At 43.9% G+C, this 25,438-nt stretch overlaps 1 protein-coding gene across 1 annotated transcript in view; it reads right to left on the bottom strand.

The window, feature by feature from the left end:
* Positions 1-5,632: 5,632 nt before the first annotated feature.
* Positions 5,633-25,438, bottom strand: part of LOC121002853 (cytochrome P450 2C29-like) — a 70,596-nt gene continuing 50,790 nt past the window's right edge. Inside the window, exons 6-9 of the mRNA XM_040434463.1 lie at positions 25,061-25,202; positions 14,929-15,116; positions 8,301-8,442; positions 5,633-5,976 (exon numbers count right to left, since the gene is read on the bottom strand). Coding sequence (XP_040290397.1) covers positions 5,783-5,976; positions 8,301-8,442; positions 14,929-15,116; positions 25,061-25,202 — 666 coding nt within the window. The 3' untranslated portion in view covers positions 5,633-5,782. The remainder of the gene's footprint in view (positions 5,977-8,300; positions 8,443-14,928; positions 15,117-25,060; positions 25,203-25,438) is intronic.

Here is a 25,438-nt window from a genome sequence, read left to right as displayed (position 1 = left end):
TTGTCTTGTTGGAAGGTGAACCTCCTGAGGTCCAGAGCTCTGGATTAGGTATTCATTAAGACTATCTCCCTAATCTCTGACCAGTCTCCCTGTATGTACAATTACAGGTGTGGTCCAGCAATTAGCAGTGAGTCGCATGTGAATCCCATTTCCTGGACCGCTTTGTGTATGGACACATGCAATCACATCTATCGCATAGATGGTAGAATGTTGGATGCATGACCAATAAGATTAAAACATGGGTCACAAAGCAACTATTGGATATACCATTGTCACCAACTTACCTGTCCAAGCTCCAGCTATGTGCTCTAGGGTTGTAGAGCGTCCGCGCCCTGTGAGATGCGCTGCCGGCCTGCGTCCCTTACAACACGCTGTCTAGACCACACCCCCTGATGACGCGAGTGCATCCCTAGCAATGGATCTCTCTCTGTATCCTGCACACAGCACATACTCCCTGGAGGAGAATTAGTGATTATCTGTATTAGGTGACTTGTTTTGTTATGCAGACTGAGTGACTGCTCAGCCTGACTATGGCTGAGTTACTCATGTTCTAGTCCAATTGGGCGCCGAGTCTATGGACCTATCAGGTTTGAATCTAGGGACTCAGCACTCTATTTAGATCCCCTGCTGGTAATTCACCATTATATGTAGGGTTTAACTCCCTTCCTGTGCTCCCGGTTCTGTTCTGTGCTTGTTTGGATTGTTATACACTGCGTGCAGAATTATTAGGCAAATGAGTATTTTGACCACATCATCCTCTTTATGCATGTTGTCTTACTCCAAGCTGTATAGGCTCGAAAGCCTACTACCAATTAAGCATATTAGGTGATGTGCATCTCTGTAATGAGAAGGGGTGTGGTCTAATGACATCAACACCCTATATTAGGTGTGCATAATTATTAGGCAACTTCCTTTCCTTTGGCAAAATGGGTCAAAAGAAGGACTTGACAGGCTCAGAAAAGTCAAAAATAGTGAGATATCTTGCAGAGGGATGCAGCACTCTTAAAATTGCAAAGCTTCTGAAGTGTGATCATCGAACAATCAAGCGTTTCATTCAAAATAGTCAACAGGGTCGCAAGAAGCGTGTGGAAAAACCAAGGCGCAAAATAATTGCCCATGAACTGAGAAAAGTCAAGCGTGCAGCTGCCAAGATGCCACTTGCCACCAGTTTGGCCATATTTCAGAGCTGCAACATCACTGGAGTGCCCAAAAGCACAAGGTGTGCAATACTCAGAGACATGGCCAAGGTAAGAAAGGCTGAAAGACGACCACCACTGAACAAGACACACAAGCTGAAACGTCAAGACTGGGCCAAGAAATATCTCAAGACTGATTTTTCTAAGGTTTTATGGACTGATGAAATGAGAGTGAGTCTTGATGGGCCAGATGGATGGGCCCGTGGCTGGATTGGTAAAGGGCAGAGAGCTCCAGTCTGACTCAGACGCCAGCAAGGTGGAGGTGGAGTACTGGTTTGGGCTGGTATTATCAAAGATGAGCTTGTGGGGCCTTTTCGGGTTGAGGATGGAGTCAAGCTCAACTCCCAGTCCTACTGCCAGTTTCTGGAAGACACCTTCTTCAAGCAGTGGTACAGGAAGAAGTCTGCATCCTTCAAGAAAAACATGATTTTCATGCAGGACAATGCTCCATTACACGCGTCCAAGTACTCCACAGCGTGGCTGGCAAGAAAGGGTATAAAAGAAGAAAATCTAATGACATGGCCTTGTTAACCTGATCTGAACCCCATTGAGAACCTGTGGTCCATCATCAAATGTGAGATTTACAAGGAGGGAAAACAGTACACCTCTCTGAACAGTGTCTGGGAGGCTGTGGTTGCTGCTGCACGCAATGTTGATGGTGAACAGATCAAAACATTGACAGAATCCATGGATGGCAGGCTTTTGAGTGTCCTTGCAAAGAAAGGTGGCTATATTGGTCACTGATTTGTTTTTGTTTTGTTTTTGAATGTCAGAAATGTATATTTGTGAATGTTGAGATGTTATATTGGTTTCACTGGTAAAAATAAATAATTGAAATGGGTATATATTTGTTTTTTGTTAAGTTGCCTAATAATTATGCACAGTAATAGTCACCTGCACACACAGATATCCCCCTAAAATAGCTAAAACTAAAAACAAACTAAAAACTACTTCCAAAAATATTCAGCTTTGATATTAATGAGTTTTTTGGGTTCATTGAGAACATGGTTGTTGTTCAATAATAAAATTAATCCTCAAAAATACAACTTGCCTAATAATTCTGCACTCCCTGTATTTAAGGGGGTCAATTGTAAGTTTCCCTCCTCTTTTAATTTTCTCTGAAGAGTAGCAACATGGGGGTCTCAAAACAACTCTCAAATGACCTGAAGACAAAGATTGTTCACCATCATGGTTTAGGGGAAGGATACAGAAAGCTGTCTCAGAGATTTCAGCTTCTGTTTCCACAGTTAGGAACATATTGAGGAGATGGAAGACCACAGGCTCAGTTCAAGTTAAGGCTCGAAGTGGCAGACCAAGAAAAATCTCGGATAGACAGAAGCGACGAATGGTGAGAACAGTCAGAGTCAATCCACAGACCAGCACCAAAGACCTACAACATCATCTTGCTGCAGATGGAGTCACTGTGCATCGTTCAACCATTGGGCGCACTTTACACAAGGAGATGCCGTATGCGAGAGCGATGCAGAGGAAGCCTTTTCTCCGCTTGAGGTGGGCTAAAGCACATTTGGACAAGCCAGCTTCATTTTGGAATAAGGTGCTGTGGACTGATGAAACTAAAATGGAGTTATTTGGCCATAACAAGGGGCGTTATGCATGGAGGAAAAAGAACACAGCATTCCAAGAAAAACACCTGCTACCTACAGTAAAATATGGTGGTGGTTCCATCATGCTGTGGGGCTGTGTGGCCAGTGCAGGGACTGGGAATATTGTCAAAGTTGAGGGACGCATGGATTCTACTCAGTATCAGCAGATTCTGGAGACCAATGTCCAGGAATCAGTGACAAAGCTGAAGCTGCGCCGGGGCTGGATCTTTCCACAAGACAAAGACCCTAAACACTGCTCAAAATCCACTAAGGCATTTATGTAGAGGAACAAGTACATCGTTCTGGAATGGCCATCTCAGTCCCCAGACCTGAATATAATTGAAAATCTGTGGTGTGACTTAAAGAGAGCTGTCCATGCTCGGAAGCCATCAAACCTGAATGAACTAAAGAGGTTTTGTAAAGAGGAATGGTCCAAAATACCTTCAACCAGAATCCAGACTCTCATTGGAACCTACAGGAAGCGTTTAGAGGCTGTAATTTCTGCAAAAGGAGGATCTACTAAATATTTATTTCATTGCTTTTTTGTGGTGCCCAAATTTATGCACCTGCCTAATTTTGTTTAAACAATTATAGCACTTTCTGTAAATCCAATAAACTTCATTTCACTTCTCAAATATCACTGTGTGTGTCTCCTATATGATATATTTAACTGACATTTTTTATTGTAACAACCAACGATTTATACAGGAAAATCATGACGATTAACAAGTTTGCCCAAACTTTCGCATCCCACTGTATATTTGTTTTTTGTTAAGTTGCCTAATAATTATGCACAGTAATAGCCACCTGCACACACAGATATCCCCCTAAAATAGCTAAAACTAAAAACAAACTAAAAACTACTTCCAAAAATATTCAGCTTTGATATTAATGAGTTTTTTGGGTTCATTGAGAACATGGTTGTTGTTCAATAATAAAATTAATCCTCAAAAATACAACTTGCCTAATAATTCTGCACTCCCTGTATTAGTATTGACCTCAGCTTGCCTCTGACCACCCTCTGTCTCGTGATTTGGTACTGTGATCCCAGTCTGGTTCTGACTTCGGCTTGGCTATTCTTACTACCCTCTATTTGGTACTGTATTGTCTTCCCGGTTTTGATATATTTCAAATACGACCCGTCTCTGCTTGGTTGCGTCTGTGTGTCTGTCTTGGACTTAGCAAAGCAGGGTACGTCGACCTGTTGCAGACTGCAGGTTCTAGTCCAATGGGGCGCCAAGTCTATGGACCTATCCGGTTTGGATCTAGGGACTCAGCACTCTATTTAGATCCCCTGCTGGTAATTCACCATTATATGTAGGGTTTAACTCCCTTCCTGTGCTCCCGGTTCTGTTCTGTGCTTGTTTGGATTGTTATATTAGTATTGACCTCAGCTTGCCTCTGACCACCCTCTGTCTCGTCATTTGGTACTGTATTGTCTGCCCGGTTTTGATATATTTCAAATATGACCCGTCCCTGCTTGGTTGTGTCTGTGTGTCTGTCTTGGACTTAGCAAAGCAGGGTACGTCGACCAGTTGCAGACTGCAGGTTCTAGTCCAATGGGGCGCCGAGTCTATGGACCTATCCAGTTTGAATCTAGGGACTCGGCACTCTATTTAGATCCCCTGCTGGTAATTCACCATTATATGTAGGGTTTAACTCCCTTCCTGTGATCCCGGTTCTGTTCTGTGCTTGTTTGGATTGTTATATTAGTATTGACCTCAGCTTGCCTCTGACCACCCTCTGTCTCGTGATTTGGTACTGTGATCCCAGTCTGGTTCTGACTTCGGCTTGGCTATTCTTACTACCCTCTGTCCTCTGATTTGGTGATGTATTGTCTGCCTGGTTTTGATATATTTCAAATACGACCCGTCTCTGCTTGGTTGCATCTCTGTGTCTGTCTTGCACTTAGCAGAACAGGGAACGTCGACCAGTTGCAGACTTGCAGCATAGGGCTTGCACTGCAAGTAGGCAGTGCTTCTGTATTGCATTGTAATGTAAATGGGACTGTTAGTCGAATGCACCCTGCCACGGGGAAGGGAGGGAACCCTCTCTCTTGCCTGACTGCTCAGGCATTGTGGTCACTGATACTTCTGATTCTGGCTGCTGCCATAGTGTGTCCATTGAATAACACCGCCGTCTCAGCACCATTCCCAAACACCCCTGACATATATGTATATACGATGCGCATAAGGCTTAATTTTCACCCCTTAAGGACGCTGCATTTATTTTAGTTTTTTTTATCCCTGCCTTCCAAGAGCTATAGCTTTTTAAATGTTTTTTCTGTCCACCTGGCTGAATGACTCCTTGCTTTCTTTTTTTTTGGGGGGGGGGGGGGGGGGGGAGGGATAAATGGTTAAATGCATGAAAGATCCGACATGCATTTACAGCAGAATCGGCAGCAGAAGTCCAAGGATCTGACCGTGCATTAGCCCCATTTAATCCTTCCAATAATTGTACTGGACCCGTGGATTTCCATGCGGGAAACCATCAAGAAGGGATATGTCGCTTCTTTTTTCTGCTATGCGTTTTTTGATGCTGCGCCTTGGAAAACAGATTTCCCATCAGAGGAAAAATAACACGCTGAAAGCCATGCAGGAAACAAGGCGGTGGGAACATAACCCTCAGAATCCGTACCAGAAATCCACCACAAAGTACAATATAAAGTGAGCAAAGGAGGATTTATATCATTAGAAGATGCAGCAATAGCACGAGACACAATAGTGCACATCATCATCTTATCATTACAGGAAGATGGCGGAGAGCCGCAGCAGATCCCAAACCTCATCCACACTGGATTCACCCTAGAAGGCATAAGCTCCTGAGATATTCTGACACATGACGGCTGAGGAGTCGCCATCACTTTACGTTAATACTTGGAAACTTTTTCATATTTTTTTTTCTGGTCTTGTCTTTTTTCGTCATATTTTCTGGATTTTATTTCTCATTCTCTTCGGCGGTCTGCGGCTGAACAGCGGGCTGTCAGATGCGCGCATGACGATACTCAGCGCATATCTTGGCTTCTCTCATGTAGTATTGCTTGCGTTCATTTAGCGTTTTCCAGTCCCGTCGTGGTTCCCCTGGGGGCATTTTGAAGGTGAAATTCTGGACCATAGCAGCAAAGACGATGAAGAGTTGCATGCGGGCCAGCCACTGTCCAGGACACCCGCGCTTCCCTAGAGGGAGAACACAACTGTGTGTAATAAGCAGGACACTATTACTTCTTGTTTTACTTTTGCACCGTTTTGAGACCTCTGCTTGTTGTCAGTGAATTTGAACATTCTTGTTTATATGTAGATGATGGGGTTTCTGCCGTGTATCTAGACTGGAAGTAATTGTATTAGGTCTATAGGCCAGGTTCACATGTGCCCACGGAGCATTTTACCAAGTGTGGTGCATTTTTTTATTTATTTTACAGAAGGCAATGTTATTTTTCACTGAAAACCACACAGCAGTCGCAATGCAAGCGCCACGTGTAAAACCGGTCTTAGGCTAGCTTCACACTAAGGGTTTCGGGCACAGATTCGGTGCCAAAAACGCATGCTGAACTTCCACATTGCTTTCAGTGGGAAATCTGCATATTAATCCATATTGGACAGTTTTTTGTGATTTTGAAAGTGATATTGAAAAACGTGGATTCAGTGTCTAGAATTCCATTGAAAATGGTCAGAAATGAAAATCCTCACCAAAACGGCAACCAAAACCGTGTTAAAAACCACATAAGGAAAAGAAACAAGTGGAAAATGTGCCGAACATCCTCTGTGTGAACCTAGCCCAAGGCCGCATTCACATAAGTGCGTTTTCAAGCCAGGATTCATGGCCTGGATTCTATGAACCGGAATCCGCTGCCAATGTTAATGAATAGCGCTATTCGCATGGATGTATAATTTCCGTCAGTATATGAAGTCCGCAGCATGTCCGAGTCTTGTGCGCATTTGCTTCCAAATACGCACATCATAGTCTATGAAGAGCATAAAAAATGCAGGAAGCAAGGAATACGCCTATAAATCTGGAGGACACACTGATAACAATACTGACTTTATATCATCCGGAATCAATGCTTATTCCAGAGCCGGGATACAGACGGATTTCAATACGCTCGTGTGAAAGCGGCCTCAGCATTCGGTCAGTATTTTGCATCAGTATTTGGTCAGTATTTGTAAGCTAAAGCCAGAAGTAGAACCTACAGAGAAGAGACGGAATAGAAATATTTGTGCCTCTTCTGTGTTTTGGACCCACTCCTGGTTTGGCTTATAAATACTGATGCAAAAATACTGAATAAATACTGACCATGTGAAAGAGGCCTTGGCTAGGTTCGCAGTGAATCCAAAATGAGTGCACGTTCCATACTGATTTTGGATATGGACTTCACAATACACATTTTTTTTTTTTTAAATATTCAATTCAGCATGCGATTTCACACTAAAAATCAAATACTGCACATTTTATTCGCTTCCCCTTTCAGGATTTCAGGTGTTCATTTTTTGTTTGTCAACGTTCTGTGGTGTATGAATTAGGCCTCATGCACACGGTCATTGCCCGGACATGCCCGTATTGCAGCCTGCAATGTGCGGGCATCGGCCGTGTGCTCACCACATCATGGATGTGGACCCATTCACTACGGAGCGCCCCCGCGGGGTTTCTCTCCGTGTCTCCGCACTGAAAGAAAATAGAACATGTTATTTTTTTGCAGTGCGGACGGATCACAGACCCATTCAAGTTGAATGGGTCTGGATCCGTCTGCGGAATCTGCACGGATGTTTGCCCATGCATTGGGGACCACAAATTGAAGTCCCCAATGCACAGAATGGCCAAGCAACAGCTGTGTGCATGAGCCCTTACAGTTCAAATTCCCATTGAAATCAATGGAAGGCAGATTTGAGGCGTTTTTCATGCTGATTCCAACTCGGAAAATGTTATCAGCCACTGCAGAATGTAAACTAGAAGGTCCTTTTACTCACAGTAAGCAGAGGTTGTGAGAATGGTGAGACATTTCTACAATGATTATCACCACTTTCTGTACAACACGACTCCTGAAGACGAGACCAAAGTTGCTGCCTCTGGAGCCAATTCTTCCCTTCTGTCTGTGATTCATGGGCCAACATTTACTAATGTCAGTGCACCTGGACCTGTCGTAAATTACTGCATTTGGCGCATCTACTTTTACAAAACTCCACTGCTCCTAGCTCACACTGGGACCAGCACCACAAAAACAGAGAATTTGTATTCTTTGGAGCCCCCCGAAATGAACAGAGAGACAGGTGGAGCATGCTACTGCTCTGCGGGAGATCCAGAGACAGCGGAGTACAGCGCTCGGCTATATCCGGGTCTCCCATAGAGATGCATGGAGTCAATGTTAGGACCTTCACTGATCTAATACTTGACCCCAACTGGAATACCCTGTAACATTGAGGATGAACTAATAATCCTTTCTGCTATAAAATATCCCAGATGCTTCTCCATCTTTTCTTTGCCTCTGCTTTGCATCTCCAGTTCTTACCTGCGGAGAAAGGCAGGAACGCCGGCCTGGTGCGGAACTGTCCGTCCTCGGTCAAGAAATGCCCGGGATTGAACTCTTCCGGAGTCTCCCACTGAGTTGGGTCTCTGAGAACGGATGTGAGGAAGGGGATCAAGGTAGACCCCTGACAAAGAGAAAGGACATGCGTTATATAAATGTGTCTCGCTCATGAGGATTGCGCTATGCTAATGACTCTATCATTGTCAGGTGCTATACACGAGTTATATGACTTTATGGAGATCGAGTACAGGTCAGCTTATCGGCTTTATAAAGATATGTGCATGTGGACATAGGCATAAGTAGGAAACTCTCTCGTGTGAAAGGGGCCTTAGGAGGCTCTGCTCAGATAGAACTTTTAGTCAAAAACATAATTCCTTATCAGTTTTTCCAAAATGATTTACTTTACTCCAAAGTTGCATGAAGGTGCCGACCAGTGTTAGAGAGCTTGGTGGCGTTTTCACCTTGTGCCTAATGTCCACATGAGAATGGTCCTCCAACCATTTTTACCTCCTCCTGCAGACAGTGAGACGATCTGTCCATAGGAGGCAGACCTCCCTGCTAATGCAGGACTTTCTCTGCCTTTTTATTTTATTTTATTATTTTTATCACCTTTTTAGGAGGCAAACTATGTCAGCTCCCACACCATTCCACCCTTTTACCCCAAGAAAAGAAAGTGGAACAGAGTAACCATGGGGTCCCACCACCGGTGTACTGCCACAACTATATGCCAGTCACTGAAAGGGTGACCCTGCTGTTGGTTCTCATGGAGGAGAAGAAGTGAAAAAGGATGAAGATAGGATGAGCATTTTGGGATTAGGTATTTTCATCTACCCAACCATACAGATACAACTTCCCAACTTCATGGAAAGAATTCAGTATCCTCCTCAAAGCTTGCATAGTAGACATCCTAGTGTCTCTATAGAAGCAGTTTGTATGTTCTGTACGCATTTTTCCATCTCGCTCTCCTTCCCAAGATCCTCCAGAGGAGCAAGTGAAGGTCATCCCATCAATTCTGATTGGTTTGGGATTGACCCTGCTGGGTCTGGTGCTCCAACATCATTCAGCCCCTGGGTGACTTTCCCTGGCATGTTCCATTCAGAGGTGACCTTCTCTCTCACGGGCCAGTCTACCACCAGCATTTAATCATTATGTTGAATCTCTAATGGTTGTTGAATCTGCAATTGTACAATCCCATTGTTTGTCTGACAGCATGTCATCTCCTGCCTCCTGAGTTTTCCCTGTCTTGTAGCCTGCTATTTTTGCACCATGGTTTAGACTTAAGGCTTAGACATATCTCAACTTTTCCATCATCTCCTGGGTTCCAAGACAGAAATCCAACCTTATTCCAAGGGTTCGTCCACTCAACTTCCCCTGTTGTCCTTCCATTTTGCCATAGGATCTGGTCCTGTGACAGCAGACAGCTTCATTTGAGCCTCTTAGGGAAATTCCCTTCAGTCTCCCTTACCAGAACAGCTATACTTCTGGTGGATCTGAGGTGATTTGTAGAGGTCTTGTCCTGGCCAATAATCATAGAGATACATTTCCATGGCACTCAACTGTAATATGCTTAAACAAATAGCACTCGTGATTAATGCAAACTTCCAATACAGTCCAGGCAAATCAGATTTCATACACAAACTATTATAACCACTGATGAAGAAACCAGATATTTTGGTCCTAACAGACTGATATCTAAAAACTCCATCCTCAGGTGCTTCATACCTGGGTGCAACCAGCCATAATAAGGAAATTCTACGGCAGCACATAGTAAATAAAATTATCTGATTTGCAAAAGACTTCTAATCGGAAGAATAGAATGTCCTTATGATTGATGGATGACTAGGTGCACTTCTGACACGCACACTGCATTTAAGGAATGCAAGTCTGATCATTCTGATACAACCAGCCATAGACAATGAAACATCTGGTTTCTTCATGAGTCGCTATAATTATTTGTACATGTAATCTTTTTTTTGCCAGGACCTCGTGGGAATTTTGCATCAATAAAGAGTGCCATTTTGTTTAATTAAGTGTTCTTGCATGGCAAGACCACTTATTGTTATCTCACATATATATTATTTTATATTATAGCCAAATTTACCACCGTAACTCCTCCCACAGTTTTTACACTACATAGACAGTAATATTCCGAAAGGTATGGATTGTTCACGATTGGTGTGCTATTACTTTGTGGAATGTTTCGCCGAATGGTACACGAAATATCAGCGTTTTTGTGGCGAAATTGGTCCCATAGGAATGAATGGCGGAATGTTCAAAATTAGAGTGTGAGCTGACAAAAGCTAGAGTGTGAGCTGAAAAATCAGGACATGATTTCCAAACTGCCACCACTCCCTCATTTTCAAGCCCACCTACACAAATCTTATATCAAATCGTTCAGCTATCCATGCTGCCATTTGTTTGCAACTCACGCTGCCCATTGACATCGCTGAAACTCCACTCTAGCCACCTCAAATTTGAATTTCTAAACTGTACCTTCATTTTTATTTATATTTCAGAGACATACTATGCATCAAAATGTAGGTCTGGGTCTTGTGATTCTCACAATATTAAGCTCTTCGCTGTAGGATTTATAATTTTTAAACTACCACCGTTTGAAGATGGCAACCGCCAGTGAAGTGAGCAAGTTGGAGCAGTTTGTTTTTAACCGCTCTTCTCTGCCCTTGCTGTAGAGTGAGTTGCCATAGGAACCCAGGTGTGTGAGCAGCCAGCAGAGTGACAAAAGCTAGAGTGTGAGCTGAAAAATCAGGACATGATTTCTAAACTGCCACCACTCCCTCATTTTCAAGCCCACCTACACAAATCGGCTGCTAATGTTTTTAGTAAATGTATGTTTTAATGTAACTGTGAAGCACTTTGGGCAACAACATTGCAATTAAATGTGCAATATAAATATATAAAAGTTTAAATGCATTTCTCACTCTATCAAGCTTGCCATGTGCACTTTTTAAATTTGATCAATCAATTGGTTAGTGTAATGTTTACTATCTTTACTCACTCCAAACACTCCACACAGTTAATCTGCCCACTCCATAAAGTTACTCTGCCCAGTCCAACCTTTCCACAGTTATTCCAGCCACTCCAACCACACAACAGTTATTTAAGCCACTCCACCCAGTTTCTCCACCCACTCCAGTTGTGGACTACTGGTGGAGGCAAAAACACTTCACACAATTTCCCCAGAAATTGTAGCTTTTCTAGTTTCTTCTCTACTCTTCTAGAAAGTGGCCATCATCTCCATCAGACGGGTCTCTGGTTTGGCAGCCCTCTATTACTGGTTGTCCTTCCTGCTACTTCATTAGGATAAGGAGGTTCTCCACCCAGTGCCCTCCTTCCTGCCCAAAGTTGTATCTTCCATCTAAATTAGGATATTAAATTACAATATACTGGGCACTCACACTATAAGTAGAACCATGAAATAGAAACAGTATTTTTAAATCGATAAATTTATTGATATACCCATACGTTAAAAATAAAAATAAAATATACGATATGATAGGCTATCTAAAAGTTGATAGAATACATTGATACTAATAAAATGGAATAAAATAGACAATATGTTAAGACTACCTAAAAGTGGATATAATATAAATGACTGAATTAATAGACAATATGACCACAAGGAATTAATACATTAATAGGCGGCTACAGTAATAGATAGCATCTGGTACCATAAATGACATGAATTGCCATGAATTAATGTCTAGTTCCGAAAAGAAAAAGTAAATGAATGAATGAAAGATGGGTCATTCATTTACTTTTTCTTTTCGGAACTAGACATTAATTCATGGCAATTCATGTCATTTATGGTACCAGATGCTATCTATTACTGTAGCCGCCTATTAATGTATTAATTCCCTGTGGTCATATTGTCTATTAATTCAGTCATTTATATTCTATCCACTTTTAGGTAGTCTTAACATATTGTCTATTTTATTCCATTTTATTAGTATCAATGTATTCTATCAACTTTTAGATAGCCTATCATATCGTATATTTTATTTTTATTTTTAACGTATGGGTATATCAATAAATTTATCGATTTAAAAATACTGTTTCTATTTCATGGTTCTACTTATAGTGTGAGTGCCCAGTATATTGTAATTTACTGTTAATTTTGTAAAGGAGGGGCGAATCCTTTTTTACTGTGAGCACCTCCTTCTGTGGTCTCATCCACTCCTGTGCGTCTCATAACTGTTACTAAATTAGGATATTGTTCACCCTTTCTTTTGCCCTTCTCCTTGGAATCCTAGGGAATGCTCCCTCCATCCTCTGGATGAACCCAGGGTTCTTTGTATTTATGTGTCCCTGATGTCTTCCTTCTGCTCTTCTGATTTGCTGTTCATTATCATGGACAGCCCGTGGAAGGAGCTGCTGGCATCCAAGGCCACAGGCACCCAATGGATCAGATTGGCTATTGGCAAGGCATATCATTCCAAGGGCAGGGCATTCAACTCTAGGTTGAAAGATTTCCATTGGGTGGTGTTCCTTTGGGTATCTGCTTTTCAGATGTGCAATGCCGCTATGTGGTCTTTGGTCCACACTTTCACCAGATTTTACAGGGTGATACCTTTGCATCCACAGATGCTTCTCTGAGTTGAAGATACTGCAGACAGTGGTGCTTTAGGTGTTCAGTAGTGTGATTTCTTTGCTTGTTTTTCCACCGTTCTGGACAGTTCCGTGTCCCCAAAGAACACAAGGATTTTCTTTGTTACTATTGTGGAAAATCTCTTTTTCTCTGAGTTCATTGGGGAGTTCAGTTCCCACCCAGTTCTAGTTTACCTGTATAATTTGTTCTTTTGATGGGTTCCTCTTATTATATGTTCTCACTCAACTTAGGCCTCTTTCACACTTGCGTTGTTGGGATCCGGCATGCACTTCCGTTGCCGGAGGTGCCTGCCGGATCCGGAAAAACGCAAGTGTACTGAAAGCATTTGAAGACGGAACCGTCTTCCAAATGCTTTCAGTGTTACTATGGCACCCAGGACGCTATTAAGGTCCTGGTTGCCATAGTAGGAGCGGGGAGCGGGGGAGCGGTATACTTACAGTCCGTGCGGCTCCCGGGGCGCTCCAGAATGACGTCAGAGCGCCCCATGCGCATGGATGACGTGGTTACATGGATCACGTGATCCATGAGCTTGGGGCGCCCTGACGTCACTCTGGAGCGCCCGGGGAGCCGCACGGACGGTAAGTACACTGCTCCCCCGCTCCCCACTACACTTACCATGGCTGTCAGGACTTTAGCGTCCCGGCAGCCATGGTAACCACTCTGAAAAAGCTAAATGTCGGCTCCGGCAATGCGCCGAAACGACGTTTAGCTTAAGGCCGGATCCGGATCAATGCCTTCCAATGGGCATTAATTCCGGATCCGGCCTTGCGGCAAGTGTTCCGGATTTTTGGCCGGAGCAAAAAGCGCAGCATGCTACGGTATTTTCTCCGGCCAACAAACGTTCCGTACCGGAACTGAAGACATCCTGATGCATCCTGAACGGATTACTCTCCATTCAGAATGCATTAGGATAATCCTGATCAGGATTCTTCCGGCATAGAGCCCCGACGACGGAACTCTATGCCGGAAGACAAGAACGCAGGTGTGAAAGAGCCCTTATTGTGTCCATACACATTAGTCTAAAGTTTATCAAAATGGACTGATGGCAAATTTTTGATGGGCGAAATTTCTCAACAAGTGATTGTTTTAGTCAACTGATGTCAGACCTTTATTATCTAAAAAGAAACTGTTCAACCATCAACCAACTTCTCTCGAATGTTTATGGGCAGTGTGACACAGTAAAGGGAATTGTATGGGGAGGCAGGTATTTTCCTCCCAGTGTGTGCTGTTGGACTAATTAGCAGTCAGGTGGGGTCAAACACCGGACTGGATCGCAGGTGCTGATCTGTGTTTTTGTTAACACCTAGCTGCCTTTAAAAGACAGCTGGGTTCATGCGGAGGGGATCTCGGTATTGGGATCTGAGGTTTGTGGAGGGCTGAGACCCATGTGAGGGGAAATAGGCTGACTAAAGCCTGCTGATGGACTCTTGTTGGCATAACAGGCCGCATGGTGGGAACTGACACCAATACTGCAAGGTGACTTTTTGCTTGAAAGTGTTTTTTTTGTTCTGTGAAAGTGTTTTTTGCTTGACAGTGTTTTTTTTGTTCTGTGAACTTTCTACCGTAAAAATAAACACTGAACTTTTGGCTTACAAACTGGTTGGTGCCTCTATACTGCGTCCGCTTATCCTGTTTACCAGAGCGAATCCCCACAACAGCTTTAGTTGATGTTTCCCAGATTAATTTCCTATGTTGGCTTCTCCTGCTTCTATACAAACTCACTTTCTACAGGAGGGGAAGTATCTGGTAGGAGGAGCTGCTTAGTGTCGCTTCCTAGTGGCAGAAGCTATAACCACAGCCCTCTGTCGAGCAGCTTATCTCCCTGACAAAAAAAGGATTGGACCTGTTGAAACCCAGCTTTCCTGACCCTTCTTTCCCCCGTCATCTTCCTTCAGGGGAGGCCCTAACACACATTAGACTTTTGATCAAACCAGCCAATCTACATTAGGTTCATTTTTGTGTACTGTAAAAAATACTTTGTACCTTTGGGATGGTATAATCCTTGATTTTAATCTCTTCAACATTGCTATGGAAAAGTGCAGTTGGTGCTACATCGAGAATTCTCTGGCATTCGTGAAGGACAGCATTTGTATATGGTAAGTGGGGTCTGTCCTCGATCTCCAGCTGACGCGAGTTCTTGGCGTACTCGTCTACCTCCTGCTGAGCTTTAGCTGTGAGACAAAGATCAGATCAACAGAGTGAATAGTGAGAACCAAGGGCAGATTACAAAAACAGATGGTTTGGGTATTTGTCCAGGACCAAGTCCTCAAAGATTGTAGCAGTTTTAGCAGTGAACCACAGCAAAAAACTGAGACTAAACTGCAATGTGCACTGAAGACACAAATGTGTGTCTTGTTACTGCAGAAGGACCTGCACAGATAAAGTCACATAACCACCCATATGCAGATCTTGTTACTGCAGAAGGATCTGCACAGATAAAGTCACATGACCACATGTATGCAGATCTTGTTACTGCAGAAGGACCTGCATAGATAAGGTCACATGACCACACGTATGCAGATCTTGTTACTGCAGAAGGCTCTGCACAGATAAGGTCACATGACCACAAGTATGCAGATCGTAATACTGCAGAAGGCTCTGCACAGATAAGGTCACATAACCACATGTATGCAGATCTTGTTACTGCAGAAGGCTCTGCACAGATAAGGTCACATGACCACAAGTATGCAGATCGTAATACTGCAGAAGGATCTGCACAGATAAAGTCACATGACCACATGTATGCAGATCTTGTTACTGCAGAAGGACCTGCATAGAAAAGGTCACATGACCACACGTATGCAGATCTTGTTACTGCAGAAGGCTCTGCACAGATAAGGTCACATGACCACAAGTATGCAGATCGTAATACTGCAGAAGGACCTACATAGATAAGGTCACATAACCACATGTATGCAGATCTTGTTACTGCAGAAGGATCTGCACAGATAAAGTCACATAACCACATGTGTGCAGATTTTGTTACTGCAGAAGGATCTCCACAGATAAGGTCACATGACCACATGTATGCAGATTTTGTTACTGCAGAAGGATCTGCACATATAAAGTAACATGACCACATGTATGCAGATCTTATTACTGCAGAAGGACCTGCATAGATAAGGTCACATGACCACACGTATGCAGATCGTGTTACTGCAGAAGGACCTGCATAGATAAGGTCACATGACCACACGTATGCAGATCTTGTTACTGCAGAAGGACCTGCATAGATAAGGTCACATGACCACACGTATGCAGATCTTGTTACTGCAGAAGGACCTGCATAGATAAGGTCACATGACCACACGTATGCAGATCTTTGTTACTGCAGAAGGAGCCCAATCTGCCTCAGATGGCAATGATATATCCTCAGATGAGGAGCTGCAAGAGCCGGGGTCACAGTTAGCCCACAGTCAGCATAATAGCAAAGGCCATAAGAAACAAGGCCAGGAGGAGGGTACTGCAGAGCCTACTTTGAAAGAGGTAATGGCACCAATAGCGAGTTGCAATTCCACACTCAAGAGTCTGAATATTCAATTCGGGAGCCTTAAAGAGGAGCTTTCTATAATATAGTATGTCATGACCTGCATAAAGTAGCGGAACGCACTAGTGAGGTGAAGCGCAGTGTCTCAGAGTTAAAAGATGGAGCCAAACCTCTTCAAAAGGCGACTAAACTCACTGCAAAAGATATTGCTGCATTATATGCTAAAACAGACGACTTAGAAAACCGACCTCGCCGGAATGACATCAGGCTTGTCGGGATGCCAGAAAAAGCAGAAGGCCTGAATGCCACTGAATTCATTGAAAAGTGCTAGCTGAAAATTTATGAGACAGAGGACTCTACTCTCTATATGCAGTTGAACGAGCTCACCGAGTTCCCACTAGACCGCTTCCTCCTGGTCGCCCACCCTGTCCGATTCTTGCAAAAATTCTACACTACAAAGATAGAGACATTATACTAAAGCAATACCGGGATCACCCAGAGCTCACGATAAATGGGGTAAAGATCTGTATATTCCCGAATTATTCGTCTCAAGTACAGAAGAAGAGAGCCCACTTTGTGGATATAAAAAGACGACTCAGTGGATTGCAAGTACAATACTCTATGATGTTTTCAGCGAAGCTGAGGTTAGTGGCCTTAGGATCTACGCTGTTTTTTGAAGACCCGGATTCAGTGGCTGAATAAGAATGACAGGAAGCTCAGGAGCCAAAATCTGGACACTAGAAAGGATTTACTCATTTTGTGGATAAAATATGTTCCTACTTCTGGTGGTTAAGTCACCTGGTGTGGCAGTTGTGGACTAAGAATGGACATCTCGGGCATGTAGCTGGGAACGTCCCACTCCAGGAGCTTGAGTAATGGACACTATCTACACTCTGGTGCTAGTCTTTTTCTTGCAACTGAACTGGACTGGAGTTTGTTGCAAAAAATGATGGTTTTGGTCGTTTTTGTTAGCCCTATGTTATGACAGTAATATTACCAATTTCGACTATACTTTAGTTTCTTTAAGGGGGGGGGGGGGGGTAAAGGGAGGGTGGGCACATTCCGGTATCAGCATGCAAATAACAAAGGTGAGATACTAGAGATGGGCTAGTATGGACGCCTGACAGACACCTATGTAAACTGAAGGCATAAGATGGCTTCTCCAGCTAGGTTACTTAGTTTGAATGTGCGGGGAATTGGGGAGGTCACTAAACGGCAGAGTATTTTTCAGTATCTATTGCGATATCAGCCCGCCATCTGTTGCCTACAGGAACCACACCTGATCAAATCAAGAGTGCAGATGCTTCAGGAACCCTGGGTTGGCTATTCTGTGCACTCGGTCTTCTCCGTGCATTCAAGGGGAGTTAGTGTACTGGTTAATAAAAACATTCGGTTTAAATGTCAGAGAGAACATGTGGACTGATTCACTTATTGTGCGATTAATGGTGTGCGGTTCGTGTTGGTGGCGATATATATCCCTCCGTCGTATACCTCAGTACCTCTGAGAATGGTGCTAGAGTTCATGGTGGAATATCCAGATGTGCTAGGCTTGATTGTTGGGGACTTTAACAATGTAGTGAATGAAGAAGTGGACAGATGTAGGGTGACAATAGAAGCTGTCAATGGGACTGAAACCCCCTTCGGCAGATTGTTACGGGAAGTGGGACTGACGGATGTATGGAGGGAAGCTCATCCAGGGGAGAGACGTTACTCTTGCTGTTCATCTACTTATACATCCCTCTCTAGGATAGATCTGGGATTGGCAAATTCACTTATGTACCCACTAGTGCGCCTATCCGATTATTTACCTAGAAAACTGTCGGATCACTCACCTCTGAGTGTTGAGTTGGACCTGTCCCGGGACGCCAGGCCGGGGCCTAGACTTTGGCGTCTTAATGTCTTTTGGTTGACCCTCATGGGAGATATGGAGGAGGTTAAAGCTGCGATAAAGGAATACTTTGAGTTTAATGTGGGCTCAGCTTCAGTACTTGCAGTATGGGAGGCCATGGAGGCTTATTTGAGAGGGATCTTAATTAAATCCATTAGTAGGATCATGTCCAGCTCTAGGGAGGTGGATGTCCGGATGCATGCAGGACTGCGAATAGCGGAGGAAGCTCTTACTCAAGATCAATCCATAGAGAATAGTGTTAGAATGCGCACTGTGCAGGAGGCACTGCGATGCCATCTTCTTCAGGCAGAAAACAGAAGTTTTTTGAAGAAGGGGAAAAAGTGGGGCAAATGCTTTCCATGATATCTAGGGTTGACAGATTCCAGGAGACAGCTTAGACAGGACACTAGTAGGCTGCTTGCCTGCCTCCATGCAAGAAGCACCAATTGTGGTTCTGCCCACCAATTTCTGTGGTGCATGCTTAACCATATGGGATTTGGGCAAAGATTCATATCATGGGTGAAAGTACTTTATTCCAGCCCAAAGGCAAGGATCAGGGAAAACGAGGGCATGTCCACGAGATTTCACTTGCAACGTGGCACTCGACAGGGATGTCCTCTGTCGCCGTTGCTGTTTGCATTGGCGATAGAGCCATTGGCTGCCGCAGTGCTATACAGGGGTTTTGAGTATGGTACAGTGCATAATAAGATGGTCATGTATGCAGATGACATTCTGCTGTTTCTAGGGGACACATCATCGTCCTTACTTGCTGTGATGTCCCTCATTGATAGGTTTGGTCAGTTGTCCAGCCTGACAATTAACTGGCACAAATCTTCGCTAATGCTCATAGATGGTCAACCAAGATCGCAAGTGATAATTGACAAGAATATTCCATGCGTAGAGTCCTTTAAATATTTGGGCATTAACATATCTCCTAGAATTAAAGGGAACCTGTCATCAACTGTATATGGACCTCACTGAGGGCAGCATAAAGTAGTGACAGAAATGCTGATGTCAGCGGTGTGTCCCTCATGAGCTAAAAGTAAGTGGTTGCTGAGAACCAGCGTCATAACCATTGCAGCCCAGGCCTTGAAAAGAGTCAAATCTCCTGGTTATTATAATCATCTGCTGATGATTGGCAGTTCTCTCCTAGAGAGAAAGGGAGAAAACTAGGTAGGAGACGGTCAGTCATCAGCAGGTGGGCAGGAGAGCAGAAATTCATGAATAACCATGACTCTTCTCAGGTGGCCGTGACTCTTTTCCAGGCCTAGTCTGCAATGATTGTGATGTTGGTTCTCGGCAACCACTTACTTTTACCTTATAAATGACAGACCGCTGAAATCCACTCACCTGTCTCTACTTTATTCTGCCGTTAGTATGGGCAAAATAAAGCTGATGACAGGTTCCCTTTAAGGACTTTGAAGAATTGAATCTTACTCCGCTACTAACTAAATTTCGCAATAAAATTAAAGCTTGGTGTAAACTCTACTTATCAGTGGTGGGTAAGACGAACCTTCTTAAGATGGTTTTGATCCGTAGCTTTTATATATTCTTCACAATGCCCCGGTCTGGCTGCCAAGGGACAGGTTTAACAAGATAAACTTGATATTTCGGGACCTGATATGGCATAAGGGACAGCCCAGAATAAAGCTCAAAACCCTGCAGTATTCTAAAAACGGAGGGGGGGCCTAGCAGTGCCCAACCCTTGGGTGCTCTACCTGGTGGCCCAGAGCCAGCACTTTAAAGGATGGCTAGAATTGGGGGCTATAGATATGACTAGCCTGCTTCTTAGGTCTCGTCTGAAAGGAAGAGACTTAACGATATTATTGGAAGGGTTAAATACAATGTATTTAGTAGGCAGAAGATCAAACACTTGAGAGGGGTCACTGGGATCACAGAGTATACTCCATATGGCGCAATCCAGCCTTGACTGAGTTTGTTAATATGACAGGGTTCGGTGAATGGAAGGAGAGAGGAGTGACAAGAAGGGGACATCTCTTAGAAGGCGGAGTATTTAGATCCTTCACCGGCTTCCAAGATGTCTATGGCATTCCTAGACGTTGTTTTTATCAATACCTGCAAATGCGGCATGCCTACAACACTATGATTAGGAGAGTGAGAGGAGAGGGGTGATGGCCCTGGTGTACCGGATGTTGCTTAACAAATTCCTTAACTTTGGCAGGAACAATGGTCTGATGTACTAGAAGCGATGCCTCTGTCCTCCTTGAGTGAAAGTGGGAAATTCTCGCAATTATTCACTATCCATAGAGTGTACAAGACACCGATTTGTTTACATTGGATGGCCTTCAGATCTGAGGCTCAATGTCCTCGGTGTTCTATGGAATCTGCAGATCTGATACATAGGCTATGGCAATGTACGGCATTAAAAGTATTCTGGAGAGAACATATACCACAGGATCCCAAGGTGTGCGTTTTGGGTTATGTGTTGAAAACTGAAAACCTGCTCAGAGTGGCTATAGGTGGTTAGCTCTGTGTGGCTAGGAAATGAATAGCTCTACACCGGATACGAGCTGACCCTCCGACCCTCCGACACTTGGGGAGCTTAAGAGCAAAGTTGATAACATGTTAGTATATGAAAAGGTGGCCTTCCAGAAAAGAGGTTGTCCCCTCAAATATGAGAAATTATGGGAGCCGTGCCCGTGGCAGGCGTATAAGAGGTTGAGTAATATTTGGGGGTAAATGTGCAGCTGATACTGGAATGAGGGGTTGATTGGGGGGGTTTAGGGAGGGGAACTGTATGCAATTAGAATATGTATACAAATTGACATGTAACACTACATATGTTGAGAATTGCTTTTTGATGTAACTTTATTGCACGATGCTTCTACTTTCTGTAACATGTGCATATAAAAACTAATAAAGATGATCTGATTTTTTTAAATAAATGGTGTTTTCCATGTCTTTTACCAAGAACATTGAAGTGCCAGATTTAATAAATGAGTTTTTGGCACTTAGATACTGATGACCTATCCAACACCTGGGACTCCCACAAACACCTGTTTTGGGCAGCGCTCCCGGCATCGGAAAGTCTTCAGTGGACGGAGCTGGAATCGGAAGGCTGGACCGGGGGGGGGGGGGGGGGGGGGGGGACGCAGCGCTCAAGTGAAAGGAATTTGAGCTGCAGAATGTGGCGTTAGAAACCTCACAGTTACGTCCTGCAGCCTGGCAGAAACTGGCGGGAATTATAGCACATACAGGTCCTTTTAAAAAAATTTGCATATTGTGATAAAGTTCATTATTTTCTGTAATGTACTGATAAACATTAGACTTTCATATATTTTAGATTCATTACACACAACTGAAGTAGTTCAAGTAGTTTTCTTGTTTTAATATTGATGATTTTGGCATACAGCTCATGAAAACCCAAAATTCCTATCTAAAAAAATTAGCATATTTCATCCGACCAATAAAAGAAAAGTGTTTTTAATACAAAAAAAGTCAACCTTCAAATAATTAAGTTCAGTTATGCACTCAATACTTGGTCGGGAATCCTTTTGCAGAAATGACTGCTTCAATGCGGCAATGTGGCATGGAGGCAATCAGCCTGTGGCCCTGCTGAGGTGTTATGGAGGCCCAGGATGCTTCGATAGCGGCCTTAAGCTCATCCAGAGTGTTGGGTCTTGCGTCTCTCAACTTTCTCTTCCCAATATCCCACAGATTCTCTATGGGTTTCAGGTCAGGAGAGTTGGCAGGCCAATTGAGCACAGTAATACCATGGTCAGTAAACCATTTACCAGTGGTTTTGGCACTGTGAGCAGGTGCCAGGTCGTGCTGAAAAATGAAATCTTCATCTCCATAAAGCTTTTCAGCAGATGGAAGCATGAAGTGCTCCAAAATCTCCTGATAGCTAGCTGCCTTGACCCTGCCCTTGATAAAACACAGTGGACCAACACCAGCAGCTGACATGGCACCCCAGACCATCACTGACTGTGGGTACTTGACACTGGACTTCAGGCATTTTGGCATTTCCCTCTCCCCAGTCTTCCTCCAGACTCTGGCACCTTGATTTCCGAATGACGAGCAACAGTCCAGTGCTGCTTCTCTGTAGCCCAGGTCAGGCGCTTCTGCCGCTGTTTCTGGTTCAAAAGTGGCTTGACCTGGGGAATGCGGCACCTGTAGCCCATTTCCTGCACACGCCTGTACACGGTGGCTCTGGATGTTTCTACTCCAGACTCAGTCCACTGCTTCCGCAGGTCCCCCAAGGTCTGGAATCGGTCCTTTTCCACAATCTTCCTCAGGGTCCGGTCACCTCTTCTCGTTGTGCAGCGTTTTCTGCCACACTTTTTCCTTCCCACAGACTTCCCACTGAGGTGCCTTGATACAGCACTCTGGGAACAGCCTATTCGTTCAGAAATTTCTTTCTGTGTCTTACCCTCTTGCTTGAGGGTGTCAATGATGGCCTTCTGGACAGCAGTCAGGTCGGCAGTCGTACCCATGATTGCGGTTTTCAGTAATGAACCAGGCTGGGAGTTTTTAAAAGCCTCAGGAATCTTTTGCAGGTATTTAGAGTTAATTAGTTGATTCAGATGATTAGGTTAATAGCTCGTTTAGAGAACCTTTTCATGATATGCTAATTTTTTGAGATAGGAATTTTGGGTTTTCATGAGCTGTATGCCAAAATCATCAATATTAAAACAAGAAAAGGCTTGAACTACTTCAGTTGTGTGTAATGAATCTAAAATATATGAAAGTCTAATGTTTATCAGTACATTACAGAAAATAATGAACTTTATCACAATATGCTAATTTTTTGAAAAGGACCTGTATCTATAGTAGCTCATAGCTGGCGTACATTAGCTTTCCATTATAATTTCCAGTGTTAGCAGCTTCCCCGAACAGCTTATTGCTCGAGGTTCATGGTGTCGGGACCCCACTGATCTGATATTGATGATCTATCCTGAGGAAAACCACTTTAAAGAACTGTCAGCAGAATCCACCCTATTAAACCAAGCATACTGCCTGGTATGGTTGATCCTGATGATTAATATGATACTTGTGGAAATAGGTTGTGGTGTTCCCATGAAAAAATACTTGTCTCCTTTATGCAAATTAGGTCTTCAGTGCACTCACCCCTCAGTGCTCTGAAGACCTCATCTACAAAAGTATTTTTTCTCTCAAACGTTGCAACCTATTTTCACAGCAGGAACGACCCCAGGAGGCAGTATGCCTGGTTTAATTTAGTTGATCTTGCTGACAGGTGCTCTTTAAGGGCTCATGAACATGACCGTGGCCCAGGAAACACGATCTGTGTGTCGGCTACATCTCCTGGGCCGATCACTGCTCCTCTGAACAGAACTGACTATATCATAAATTACTTAGAGTCAGTTTTGGTCAGAAGAGTCGTGGTCGGCCCAGGAGATGTGGTCAATGTATGGAATGTGCTTCCCGGGTCAATCCTGGTGGTGTGCACCTGGTGGTGAGACCAAAAAAGTGTTAACATATTTGGTGCATGCGCCCTCTGCTCCCTCCCATCTAAAGTAACATTTTACACACAAAATTGTGACTTTTTAATTTTTTTATGATGCTTTTAACACTTTTGAATAAGTGGTCAGGGCTTAGCGTGAAGAGGCGTTAACATCCTGAAGCCCAACATGTTTACCTCTACACTAGCTCATAGCTGGCGTAGATTAGCGTTCCCGAGGACTCCATTTCTGGATTCACCCCACCGGAAATGATAATGGGGCACATTTGCTAAAGCTATGTAATATTCAGGTAGCATCTACTTAGTCCAGGGAGTCTGAAGACAAGTTTATCTCCCCCCCAGAATAGGCCATCGCTAACTGATCAGTGTGGGTCTGACACCCTGCGCCCCCACGATCAGCTAGTGATGGCCTATCCTGGGGATAAGCCATCACTTAAAAAACCCTGGACAACCCCTTTAACAACTTGCATTTAGTAAATTCGGGTCTTACTCTAGAAATGCCTCAAATTTTACTGGAACTGCCCACTTATAGGCGGAGCTTCCATTCATCACACCCATCTTTGCCTGGGACAGCCCAAATTTGCCTGTACTGTCTTTGAAAATTAGGGACAGAGGGAGTCATTTATTATGCTGAAATACGCCTAAATTAGACATAGAGGACTATCTGCGACTTCTCCCCTCTCACGCCTGGTCTAAAATTATGGGTGTGGTGCGGGCTGGGAAGAGGTGGGCCAGCAGGCCTAACTCATTTACAATTTTGTACGCCTGTTTTAGGTGTAGAAAAAGGTCTAAGGGTCCATTCACACGTCCGCAAATGGGTCTGCATCTGTTCCGCAATATCGGGAATGGGTGCGGACCCATTCATTCTCAATGGGGCACGAATGGATGCGAAGAGCACACTATGTGCTCTCAGCATCCGCATTTCCGGAGCGCGGCCCCGAACTTCTGGGCTTTGGCCCCGAACTTCCGGGCCGCGGCTCCGCAAAAAAATAGCAATTGCAGACAAGAATAGGCAGTTCTATGGGGGGTGCCGGCCGGGTGTATTGCGGATCTGCAATACACCACAGACGTGTGAAAGGACCCTAAATGTAAGACAGCAAGGAAGCTGGTGTAGATTTAGAACTGGTGCTAGATGCACCAAAGTTATGGAGAGGCTGGCGCCTCTTTATAACTTCGGCGGATCTTCTCCCAGCTCTGGGGCTTTATTAAGATTGGCATCTAAAATGCAAGTCTTAATAAATGTGCCCCTTAGTTCATACCCTAAGAAGTCCTACTACAGGGTCAATGATGTTCATACCTTGTATTTCTGGATAATTGGCCAATAACACCAGGGCGAATTTTAGGCTAGTAGATGTTGTCTCAGTTCCACCTACTAAAAGTGATACAGTCACCATGAGGAGACTGGTGTCACAGAAAGCTGAGTCCTTCTCATGTTCCACCTGAGGAAGCAAAGAACATCCGGTCAGATATGTGATTAGTATATTGGACATGTCTTCATTATGGTATAAGTAACAGATTAGATGCGCTCTTCTTCAGGGCTAGTGTTAGCACGAGTCAAACCTGAGCAGATACCATGGTCTGCTCAGCTGATAGAGCCCATGGTGATCTGGTAACTATTTTCAGACGGTGGGGAGAGACAATGGGCTTGTAGTTTATAATTATTCTTACATAGTAA

This window comes from Bufo bufo, chromosome 5 (genome assembly GCF_905171765.1).
Source record: "Bufo bufo chromosome 5, aBufBuf1.1, whole genome shotgun sequence".
Classification (NCBI taxonomy): domain Eukaryota; kingdom Metazoa; phylum Chordata; class Amphibia; order Anura; family Bufonidae; genus Bufo; species Bufo bufo.
The sequence above is the reverse complement of the archived record's forward strand: the minus strand, read 5'-3'. Positions and strand labels throughout refer to the sequence as shown.